The sequence below is a fragment of the Diorhabda sublineata genome, chromosome 7 (assembly GCF_026230105.1).
Source record: "Diorhabda sublineata isolate icDioSubl1.1 chromosome 7, icDioSubl1.1, whole genome shotgun sequence".
Classification (NCBI taxonomy): domain Eukaryota; kingdom Metazoa; phylum Arthropoda; class Insecta; order Coleoptera; family Chrysomelidae; genus Diorhabda; species Diorhabda sublineata.
In genome coordinates this window covers 24103941-24116065 of record NC_079480.1, presented here as the reverse complement: position 1 = coordinate 24116065, position 12125 = coordinate 24103941, and the positions used below count along the sequence as shown (strand labels likewise).

Sequence of the window (12125 nt, the reverse complement as noted above, 5' to 3'; positions counted from 1 at the left end):
CAAAAGTATACACCGTTAGTGCTGTAGACATCTCATTGGATCCTAAAACATATTCCACAAGAGGAATACTTACTTGAAGATCCCAATAAAACAGGTGGTATACCAAACCAACTCAAATTAGATGTAGGCTCTCGAGCCATGCTAAGACGGAACATCAATGTTAACCATGGGCTGGTTAAAGGTGCTATGGGTGTTATCCGACGAATAGATTGGCCAGCACTACGCAGAGAGCAGTTGGAGCCGGGAGAACTGCCACAAGCAGTATTTGGAGTTCGATGACCCAAATATAACAGGGAACCGACCTGGTATTGGAGTCCGGATAGAGCCTTGTGCTACAGAATTTGATGCTTTACGTGGTAAAGGCAAGATCGAGCGACGAATACTTAATTTTATGCTTGGCAGTGACGGTGCATAAATTACAGGACACAACTTTAGACCGAGCAGTTGTAGATTTAAGTAGAAACTTATTAGCAAAAGGTCAAGCTTACGTTGCTTTGAGCAGAGTGAAGACTCTCTCCGGACTTGCTATTAGTTCTCTTGACCCTAACAAATTGCTTAATCAACCACACGACATAAACTCATTCAAGGAATTAATCCGGTTACGTAATCTTAACTGAAAAGACATAAATAAAATAATAATTAAAAAAAAATCAAAAAACCCGCCTGCATGGATAACTACAATTAAAAATCAACTGAAAAGACTGAAACAAGATGAGAATTCAATGATAAGGTATTTTAAAAAAATAATTATTAGGTACTTAAAACCAGAAACATAAATTGAAACAGTACCAAACCAATGTACCTGCATATTGTACACTTGGAAATATCAGCACGGTAGTTTTTTCACTTTTTTGCAACATTATAAACAGAATTACATTCGGAGGCATGAAATTTTTTTTCTGCGAGCATTAAAATCGTAATAATGAATGGCGATTCAAAAATCTTGCAAAAACCACAACTACCTTTAAATATTATAATTTTTTTTATTCTGTATTATTTTTATATAATCTTTTTGCACTTTATTTCAATTACACACTGTTGTGCATAATTATTAAGCATAATCTTTACTGAAAAATAATTAAAATGTATTATTCAAACTAACCCAATGATATAAAATACAGAGAAAATTGAACAGCGACATGCGTTGCATAAATAATTCGTATAAACGATCGATGTTATTTTCCTACTTCTAAATATGTCACATTGAAATAAATTATTAAGTATAATGAATTTTTAATATTATTAACTGAATTTTGATTTTAAAACATAGCTTCGTACGTATTCAAACAAAAAACAACATGTCCTTTCAGTCGTTTCCCGAATTACGAGGATGGTTCTTCCTCTGGGACCTGGCATGACCTATAGATGGCGGTAGTTACTTGAAACCACTGTATTAGAAAGTACACAATCTATACAACAAATGTTTCAAGTTAAAAGACGCCATCTTGTTTAGTATTTAGTTTAGGCTTTCACAAATCACGTATTTGTGTGCGGCAGACTGTTAGTTGAAACGAAAATTGATATCGAGTCATGATTTATATACAGAAGACACTAAAAATTGTGCGAAATTATATATTATATTCAGTTGTAAAATCAATTTTGGTTACTGCGATGTATATAACAACAAGAATTGATTTCGAAATACTTCATTTGAAATTACCTTTTCAAAAGTTTTGAATTGCTTCAAAAACACCACTAAACAATCTATACAGTATATGTTTCAAGTTTGAGGAAGCCACGCTGGTTTAGCCCAACCTATATAAAAACGGAACTAGATTCTACTCTGGATGAGACTAATCCTTCGTTATCAACAGTAAAATATTGGATAGGAAAGTTTTAACGAAGCCGTACGACCTGGAAAAACTAGCATCGCAGTAGTTAACCAAAAGAGGTGACGACTCCAGAAATATTAAAGAAAATTCACAAAAAGATACTGGAAGATCTTCTACTGAAAGTTTGGACAAGATAAGTACCTCTTTTGATCACAATGGAATACAAACGGCGTCTTGAAAATGTTTCCATCGAGTGTTTGGTAATATTTCACAGAAATAAAGCTGAATTTTTGCGCCGTTTCATCACTTCATACCCGAACAATCAAAACAATCAAATGAAAAGATAGAACTGGCTCCAAATAAGGCAAATACTCGTGGGATAATTTCCAAAAACGGCCGCATTTGGTTAAGAAGAAAGTGTTGTTTCATAAATAAAATACACCAGCTCACACATTCGTTATTGTAATGGCCAAAATTAATAACTTAAAGTTTGAATTGCTACCTCATACACTCTATTCGCCAGATTTAGCCCCCTCAGGTTATTTTCTGTTACTAGACTTGAAAAAATGGATCGGTGGTCAAAGAACTTTGCTGGGAAAAGGGTATGGAGCTAAAAGGAGATGACGTTGAAAATTGAATATAATTTTTTCCAAAATTTAAGTTGGGTTAGGTATTTCTGGAACCATCCTCGTAATTTATAGGTTAGTTTATAGTTTAAAAACCCGGTACATTATTTTTGTTTGGCTACAAAATTTCCCCAATTGCTTTATCTATTATTATGAACGCCCTATATAAATATTAGAAATTTTTCGAAAATCTTCGGTGTAATTATGAGCTGTCAAAATTTACTTACATACCGGAAGTCTACTTTCCAAAAATTCCATAGTTTATTGTTTGGTAATGTTGGTGATTAAAAAATAATTAAATTTCGAAAGGAAATATGGAACGTCATTATATTTTCGAAAAGTATAAAAATCATTTGAACAAAGTTCGGTACTTCATTCGAATTTAGTTTATAGAAACCAACAGAACTCAAAATGATTTTGTTTTTGGTAGTTTCTTTGACGTTTACACAACTTTCCACTATTAGTGAAGCCCTCGTACATAAACGTAAGTTTTTTTTATATATTTTCAATAAATTTTCAAATATTTCCACACTTTTCATAAGTAGTATAAGTATTTTCACTTTCAGCCAGCTATTTACATTCATGTTCGAGGTCGTCGAAAAATTTCAGCGCCTGTGCCATAGAAAGTGCTAAATTCGCCATTCCACATCTTCTTAACGGTAAGTTCAAAACAACTTTTAACTCCCACAATAAAACAAAGATTTTCAATAAATACTCTGCACCCCTAATTTCCTTCAAGATTCACCCACATATGTCAAATCAGAATATTTGTTCTCAATGGAAACTTAAGATATTTAGAGTGTTCTTCCCAAACTTACAACTAAATCATCATCAGAAGTGTCAACCTCATCAAGATGAGGACCTTTTCACGTATATGTAGGGATGGTTCTTGGTTGTTTAGTGGTTGTTTTCTTCTTAAAACGCCGTTTAGGAAGTCACGCGGAAAGTCTTCTTAGTTGCCTGATCTTTACCGTCTACGTCAGGGGTGTCCAACTTGCAAGGCACCAAGGGCCAAAATTAAAACCTTTGATGTGGTAGCGGGCCATTTAATAATTTTGTTAAAGTAATAACAAAATAATGTAAGGTATAAAAATAATTAAAACAAAAAAAGAGTATTATATCTTTTATTGCTCATCGAGTACGTTTTTGTAAATGAATGGAAAATTTATACATATTTTTTTTGAGAGCTAAGAGAAACATTGCAATAATAATGAAAAGTCATATCTAATTTGAAGACTGTGGTCGATCGGCTTCATCCACCAATGAGGAAATGTCCACCTCCAGTTCAGTTGTAGACAGTCTCACGAGATGACGTAAGGAAGAATCGGTGAGGTTGCTTCTGTTGTGGTTTTTAATGTACTTCATGGAGGAACTTTCACATCTATATGTGCTTCCGAACATTGATGTAATCTTCAGTCCAAAATCTCGCAGATTTGGAAATTTCTCTTTAGACAGTAATTTGAAAAATTCAGGTCCCCTTTCTTGTCTGGTGATTAGGAACATGTCAGCTTGAAAGTCACATAACTCAATTTGTAAGTCGGGTGGTTGATCTTCAATGATTGCTCCAAAAGGATTATTATAAAGCAGTAAACTGCTTTTGAGACTTTCGATTACTTCAAATCTTGTATTGAATTCAACAATAACTTGTTGAATTTGTGAACTGCAGCATGAAAACTCAATATTTTCCTCACTATTGAATTCTTCTGCTAGTTGCAGACAGCTAGGGAAGTATGTCAGGTTGTTCTTTTCCAAAGCATGTTTAAACACGCTCAGCTTATTCCGAAATCCGTTTATTTTTCCGATTAAATCAGAAACCGTCTGGTATCTTCAAGTATAAATTGTTAAGATGATTAGTCAGATCTGTTAAAAAAGCTAACTCTCTTAAGAATTCTGGATCCTTAAGCTTTCGTTCCATTTCAGTTGTGTCCGATGAAACGTATTCATTGAGGAATGCAGGAATTTCCTTCCTTATGGCAAAAAACCGTTCCATGCATTTTCCTGCACTCAGCCACCTTACATGGTTGTACATTAGCAAGTCTCCATACTCAGCCTCTGTTTCCATTAAACACTGCCTAAGTTGCCTGAGTAGAAGGGATCGATTTCCATCTCTAATCTTATTTATAATCTTACTCACGGTTTGAAAAACTTGACTGATTTTCCACATAAAGCTCCCTGATGTATAATACAATGGATTGCAGGACAAGTAACACCATTCTCTCGAAGCAGACCCACTAATCCAGTTCTTTTTTTTTACCTGTCATTGATGGGGCCCCGTCTGTTGCTATTGCTGAACATTTATCGAAACCTCCAATTCTATCAACTGCTTTCTTCACAGCCTCATAGATGTCTTTTCCTTTAGTCGTTCCATAAAGAGGGCAGGTATCAAATAACTCCTCTTTACTGGTAAAATCGTCAAAAGTAGTACGCACAAATATTAGGAACTGACTAACATCTGATTGATCAGTGCTTTCATCCAAAGTGAGAAATATGAACTTGTTTTAACTAGGCTAAGCATAGACTTTTCTACTTGCTCACCCATAGCAACTATCCTATCCAACTTCTTTGTATTTCTCCGCCATTTTAGAATCTTCGAAAGTTTTGGCCATTTCAACGGCACACTTTTTAATTAAATTGCCATCAGTAAAAGGTTTTTTTGCCTTTGCTAGAATCAAGCGACACGGCTTTTTCATGTTGTAAGGTATGTAAGGATGAAGAAAATATAATCCTTTCCGTAAAACATTTCGCGGGCCACAACGAATGGCATCGCGGGCCGAATGCGGACTACGCTGGTCTACGTCTTACTCTCGATTGACTAGACTTTTATTGTCGGCTTTAGTCTGCTGAAGACAACTCGTGTTTCGTGCGTGGCTGTAGGATGGAATAGAGCAATAATCTCGATCCTACATATGTTTTAATTACTTCAATCAATTCGCTTATAATACTAGAGTTGTTGATTTATTCGTTTCTTGTGTTCAAAAATCGTTCCTCTAGCGGACGTTCATTCCAAACCGTTTGAGGTGTATGCAAAAAAGTGTATAAGCGTGCAAAATACGCGCAAATAATCCAAAGACGGTCGTACAGATCTTGTTGGTATACCGTCTCGCAATTCCCTTACATTCTAGACTTTGTCCCCAGTGATTTTAATATCTTCTTTGAATTGAAGAAACATTTGGGTGGGACGAATTTCACAACTAAAGCCGAGCTGAAAGAACAGGTTTTAACCTATCTTCCCGGCGCTACAACGCGCCTAGTTTAAATTTAAGCTTTCCAAACATATATTGTTCAATAAACATGTTTCTCATTGAGAAAATTCCTTGGGAACCTTTTGTGGACAAGCCTCGTACGTGTCCAAAGGTATGGACCGAACAATGAAGAAATATGAGCTTAAACTTAGTCTCTGGATTTCACATTACATCAGTTGAGGAATAATTTATTTAGAGAATATCAGTTAGATACGAAAACATTTTTTTTTCAGGTGATAAGAAGTTGAAACTGCCAAAATTTGCTCCTATGGATATTCCTTTGATAGAAGTTCATGGTAGTAATAATTTCTCGGTGAAATTGACGAATTTGAAAGTTTACGGATTAGAACATGTTAAACCGTTGAGAGTAGAGTAAGTTTTTTACAGAATTGTTCAAAAGTTATTCCTCGAATTAAATTAAAATATAAATTTAACTTTGTATACCATTTTCTGATCCACAAGGCTCTGTTTTTTTCCAATTTTTCATCGAAAGATATTCCACTATAATTTGTTCTTATGCGAGTGCCGGCAACTGATGGTTGGATAAGAGTAAATATTTGAGGCTGTGTTAAGAGACTACTTGGGAAGATCGTGCAGAAGGTTTACGACGAAGAACACGTCGAGAATACAGACAAAGCAACTGCTCGGGTACGGATTTGTGATGAGGATGGAGCAGAACAGATGACTGAAGAAAACATACAGAATAGAAGGAGACGAGGAAGACCCTCAAGGACCTGGAAGGAAGTAATTGAAGTAAATATGAAAGACGGAGATATCCAGGAAAACGAGGGGATAGATAGAAGAAAAGTTTGGCGTACGAAATGTCGGATACGGTAAAGGAAGCTGTAGTACTTCCGGGTGATCAGACACGGTCATCTAAGAAGCCATCTCCATACTATGAGCATCACGGATAATGCGGAATGCCGCTGTCTGCATTAAGAAGGAAGAATTTGCAGACCACGTCATTGGTGATAGATCAGAACTTACATGGACGTGGTTCAACATAGGCAGCTTGGTTCAAATTGGGTCAAAAGGTTTTGGCCAAAGTATCGACACGGCTTTCCAAAGGACATCGGCCTTTGGTAATGTCAAGTAGGGCACAACATAATACCCAGTTCAGTCCTTGTTAGGTTTGATACCAAATACCAAGATTGGAGTCGGAGCCGGACAGTGATACGAGAACGCCATCGTTTTTATCGATTAGTTTGTCTTGATGAAACAGCACTTTCGTCTTCTTTCTAAAAGAGGCCGGTTTTAACGTGTCTATCATTTGCCTCGGGTTGGAAGCAATTTTCAAATTGAAGGACATCGATGATTTTCAATTTGTAAATTTATTTATTATCAAAAAGTTATTATTTTATTACAATATGGTTCGAATGTACTTCAGGTAAATACGAATTTTGGGAAACGAATATTTAGGATTTTATGATTCTATGATCGAGGCACCACCCTGTATACTCTTGATAAGAACGTATTGAATTAAAAAATAATGACGATTCATAATTTTCTCAATAGTAAAGATGAATATGTTAATAAAAACATTTTTGTTGTACCAGGAAAACAATAAATGTGGTTTTGAAAATAATACAAAATTGGTTCATATTGACTTTTTTCCAGTGTAAATTTCGAGAAGAAAAAAGCTCATTTGCTCAGCACAGTTCCGATGTTATTCGTAACCGGTCAATACGAAATGGCCGGACGGATTTTGGTATTTAATTTAAATGGACATGGAATAGCAAAATTAACTATGAGTAAGTTGAGATTCTAGACTATATTTTTCTCAGTGTTTTGTATAGTTCTTCCAATATCAATTGCACATTATAAAAACTTGTATGGAAACCCTTGCCGACAATTTCGTTTGATCTACCATAGGCGTAGATACCTCATTTTATAAATTTATTATTTTTATAAATACTTTTCACAATATTTTTAACTTATGCGAAAAAATATTCGCTACAACTGAATATTAAATTATAAAACGTAAATAGATGACTAAATTGTACCTAGCTGTAAGGGCGTTTGGTTTAAACAGAGTACCAGACGTGTACTGAGCCCTTTTTGTACCCCATTCTTCTATTAGAACTTCAGTAGTTTTTTATCTGACGCAAAAAATCTTGTTACCATCGAACTATATTTGACGATTCGGTTATTACCATCCGTTTATTCAGTTTTTTGTGCTTTAAAACCACAAGCTGACAAAACTTGACGCAATATTTCTCACTAAACTGTGCAATTTCATTGTGTTTAATCGCCCATGGTCTAAAGAACGGCATATTTCTATTTCTGAATTAAATAAATCTCACCTAGCCATGCCACTGCTTATCGCAGACTGTCTGGCAGGAATATTTCGACAGCTTCGGCCAATGCATTTATGTTTATGATTCGACGGTTTCATTGGTAAACAGTGGAAATGATGAGTCCACATGGACTGACGGTTTGTTAGATGTAACATTATTTTTCATTTATTAATTTGGTACGAGTGGCGTGCATATTTGTGAAATATTGATTCAAAAACAGTTGTACCAAATTATGAAAAAAAAATGTTACTGCACATGTTAAATAGTTTGGTGTTTACAACATGGCACCCCTGTTCGGTGATCAAACGGCTCTGATTTACAACTAATTGCTAATTGAGTCCACGGCATTCACAATCAGTATTTCCGATAAAAACATTAAGATTTTTGGTTTTTATAGCTGAAGGTGTATATTCATACGATTTGGAATGGGAAAGTGAGCAAAGACATGGTGAAGAATACGCTAAACTTGTCAAAAGCGACTTCGATTATACTCTAAAAAAAGTGACGTATGATTTCGAAAATGTATTCAACGGAAACGAAAGGATGAGTAAGTTTTTTGGATCGAAAATATGGGGTCTGGATTTTTCTTTATTATATTTTTAGGTACCATAATTAACAAAGCTTTGAACGATAATTGGGAAATTGTCAATGAAGATCTGAAGGATTCGGTTAAAGCTGCAATGCTAGCTATCCATAACGATCTATTCCAACGGTTTTTCAGTCGAATTCCTATAAAGGAATTATTTTTAGATTAGATTTAAGGAATTGTAACATATTTATAATCAAAATTTATTTATAATTAAATTAATAATCGAATTAATGTTGTTTTTTAATAAAAAATGCGAAGCTGTTATTTTGGTTAGAACTGACAGAAAAGCAAGAAGTTATTCCCTCCTCTATACTTTAAATTGATTCATTGTAAATAAATTTACAAAAAAGTACGAATATATAAAAACCCGAAACACTTTAAGAATTATAAAAATCGACGAAATGATTCATGGTAAATAGTTTTTCAAAAAAATACGGATATAAATAAACATAGAACGTGTTAAGATATATAAAAATCGAAAATAGTAGAAAAGAAATTACAAAAAGCATCAATTTACAATGGAAATCTGTTAAAATAAATAAAAAGATTTTAAATAAAAAAGCTATTTCAACAAAAACTAAGAAGCTGTTATTTTGGAACTGACAGAAGTTAGTCCCTCCTCTACACTTTGGAATGATTCATGTTCAATAGTTTTTCAAAAAGATACGAATATAAATTAACATAAAACTCGTTAAATTAAATGAAAATCGAAAGAGAAAAAATAAATTACAAAAAGCATCAATTTACAATAGAAATCTGTAGAAATAATTGAAAAGATTTGAAATAAAAACACTCTATCAAAAAAAAGCCGCGGAGTTGTTATTTTGGAACTGACAGAAAAGCAAGAAGTTATTCCCTCCTCTATACTTTAAATTGATTCATGGTAAATAGTTTTACAAAAAGGTACGAATATATAAAAACCCGAAACATTTTAAGAATTATAAAAATCGACGAAATGATTCATGGTAAATAGTTTTTCAGAAAACTACGTATATAAATAAACATAGAACGTGTTAAGATATATAAAAATCGAAAATAGTAGAAAAGAAATTACAAAAAGCATCAATTTACAATGGAAATCTGTTAAAATAAATGAAAAGATTTTAAATAAAAAAGCTATTTCAACAAAAACCAAGAAGCTGTTATTTTGGAACTGACATAAGTTAGTCCCTCCTCTACACTTTGGAATGATTCATGTTGAATAGTTTTTCAAAAAGATACGAATATAAATAAACATAAAACTCGTTAAATTAAATGAAAATCGAAAGAGAAAAAATAAATTACAAAAAGCATCAATTTACAATAGAAATCTGTAGAAATAATTGAAAAGATTTGAAATAAAAACACTCTATCAAAAAAAAGCCGCGGAGTTGTTATTTTGGAACTGACAGAAAAGCAAGAAGTTATTCCCTCCTCTATACTTTAAATTGATTCATGGTAAATAGTTTTACAAAAAGGTACGAATATATAAAAACCCGAAACATTTTAAGAATTATAAAAATCGACGAAATGATTCATGGTAAATAGTTTTTCAGAAAACTACGTATATAAATAAACATAGAACGTGTTAAGATATATAAAAATCGAAAATAGTAGAAAAGAAATTACAAAAAGCATCAATTTACAATGGAAATCTGTTAAAATAAATAAAAAGATTTTAAATAAAAAAGCTATTTCAACAAAAACCAAGAAGCTGTTATTTTGGAACTGACAGAAGTTAGTCCCTCCTCTAGACTTTTGAATGATTCATGTTCAATAGTTTTTCAAAAAGATACGAATATAAATAAACATAAAACTCGTTAAATTAAATGAAAATCGAAAGAGAAAAAATAAATTACAAAAAGCATCAATTTACTATAGCAATCTATTAAAATAACAGAAACTGCGAAACTGTTATTTTGGAACTGACGGATAGAACAAATTCCCTCCTCTAGACTTGGAAGTCATTCCTCTTAAATAGTTTTTCAAAAAGAAAGAAGCTGTTATTTTGGAACCGACAGAAGAACTAGAAGAAATTTCCATCTCTAGACTATAAATGATTCGTAGTAACGTATTGAAATAACGCGATTATCTGAATTCGTTCACCAGCGTTGCCACGTCAATACAATAACGTTTGAAATACATTTATAATATTAAATCTGTATAGGAATGTATAGAAACGATTGGTTTGTCTCGTATTACGAAATTAATGGCGGCTCCAATGAGAACATCTCGTGGAACAGTGGTCTGTTCAAATGATCGAACAATGTTATTGACTATTGGGACATATATGTTACCACATATATTCAAATTATATAAAATTTATGATGGATTTATAGACATGAATAATGAAATTACAAAACGAGACGAGTCAAATGCAATTCTAGACTATTTTGTTTACATTCGCGAGACCACATGATAGGAAACCGACGCTAGTAATTTCTTGAAATGACAGAATAGAAAAGGACACGGAGCTCTCTCTCTCTCTCTCTCACACACACATGGGCGTTATAGCTCCTGTCCAGACTTCTCTATACAGGGACTATATGAAAATATATTAAACGCCATCTTTCGACAACTGCAATTTCCGATAAAATAGAGGTGGGAAACTGTAATAAAAACTGTCATAAAAAAAAGTATAAAAACTTTTAACAATAAAAACGAAAATATGCGAGGGTTATTTGAAAAAAAAATGATTTTTAATTCTATACACTTCATCCAATTTATTCAAAAACCATCATAAAAACAATCTTTCCGATATTATTGGTAGATTTTGAAGGAAATCGAGATTTGAATTACGTTACGTACATTTTTTATAACATGTTTACGTTTAAACGGCGTTACAACTTAATGGAGACAGGATGTGGTTTATCACGTATATGAAATTAACATTGATTCATAAATTTGCAACCAAAGTATGGCAATGAATACTAATTCAAATCAAACATAAAACAACTGATCAATACTGATTATTACGAGGAAATAAGCCAAGTTTAAGAACATATCTGTTTTACAAAAATCGATTAAGGGATTATATAATTTGTTTTTTATTTTATTTTTTGCTTGGATGAAGATGGTATGAGTCAAAAGCTGGTGATAAAGTTGAAGAATCAAGTTAAGGGATACTCAACGACCTTGATCACTTCTTCGTATTTACTTCTGAACAATTCGGGGCAGGGCCGGATTAAGATTTATAAGGCCCGGGGCTAAAATAATGACGGGGCCCCCTTAAGGAATACGAAAACCCGGAAAAATTCACAAAATAATATCAATACGTTAGATTTGTGGTATCAACACATAAAAAAATACAGAATGAGACTTTCAGTCTCTTAAATCCACCAATTGGCTGACGTAAATTCTTCTACCAAGTCGCTAGGTGGCTCTAGATCAATGAGAGGCATTGCGAAACGCCGCCATTCAACAAGACGGTGCCACATTCCATACAACTCATGAAACACTTCAATTACTACATGAGGTATTTCCAGGTCGTGTACTCTCTAGATTCAGTGATCAGAATTGGCCTCCTATATCGTCTGATTCAACACCATTAGATTTCTTTTTATAAGGTTATTTAAAATCACAGGTCTAGATCAACAAGCCCACAACCATGCGTGCATTAA

General features: G+C 33.4%; 1 protein-coding gene across 1 annotated transcript; it reads left to right on the top strand.

The window, feature by feature from the left end:
• The first annotated feature begins 344 nt into the window (after positions 1 to 344).
• LOC130447102 (protein takeout-like) lies at positions 345 to 8692 on the top strand. The gene is made up of 5 exons (XM_056783759.1): positions 345 to 603; positions 5874 to 6012; positions 7258 to 7391; positions 8335 to 8484; positions 8541 to 8692. The coding sequence occupies exons 1-5, from the start codon at positions 345 to 347 to the stop codon at positions 8690 to 8692; spliced, it is 834 nt and encodes a 277-aa protein (XP_056639737.1).
• The last annotated feature ends 3433 nt before the right edge of the window (positions 8693 to 12125 follow it).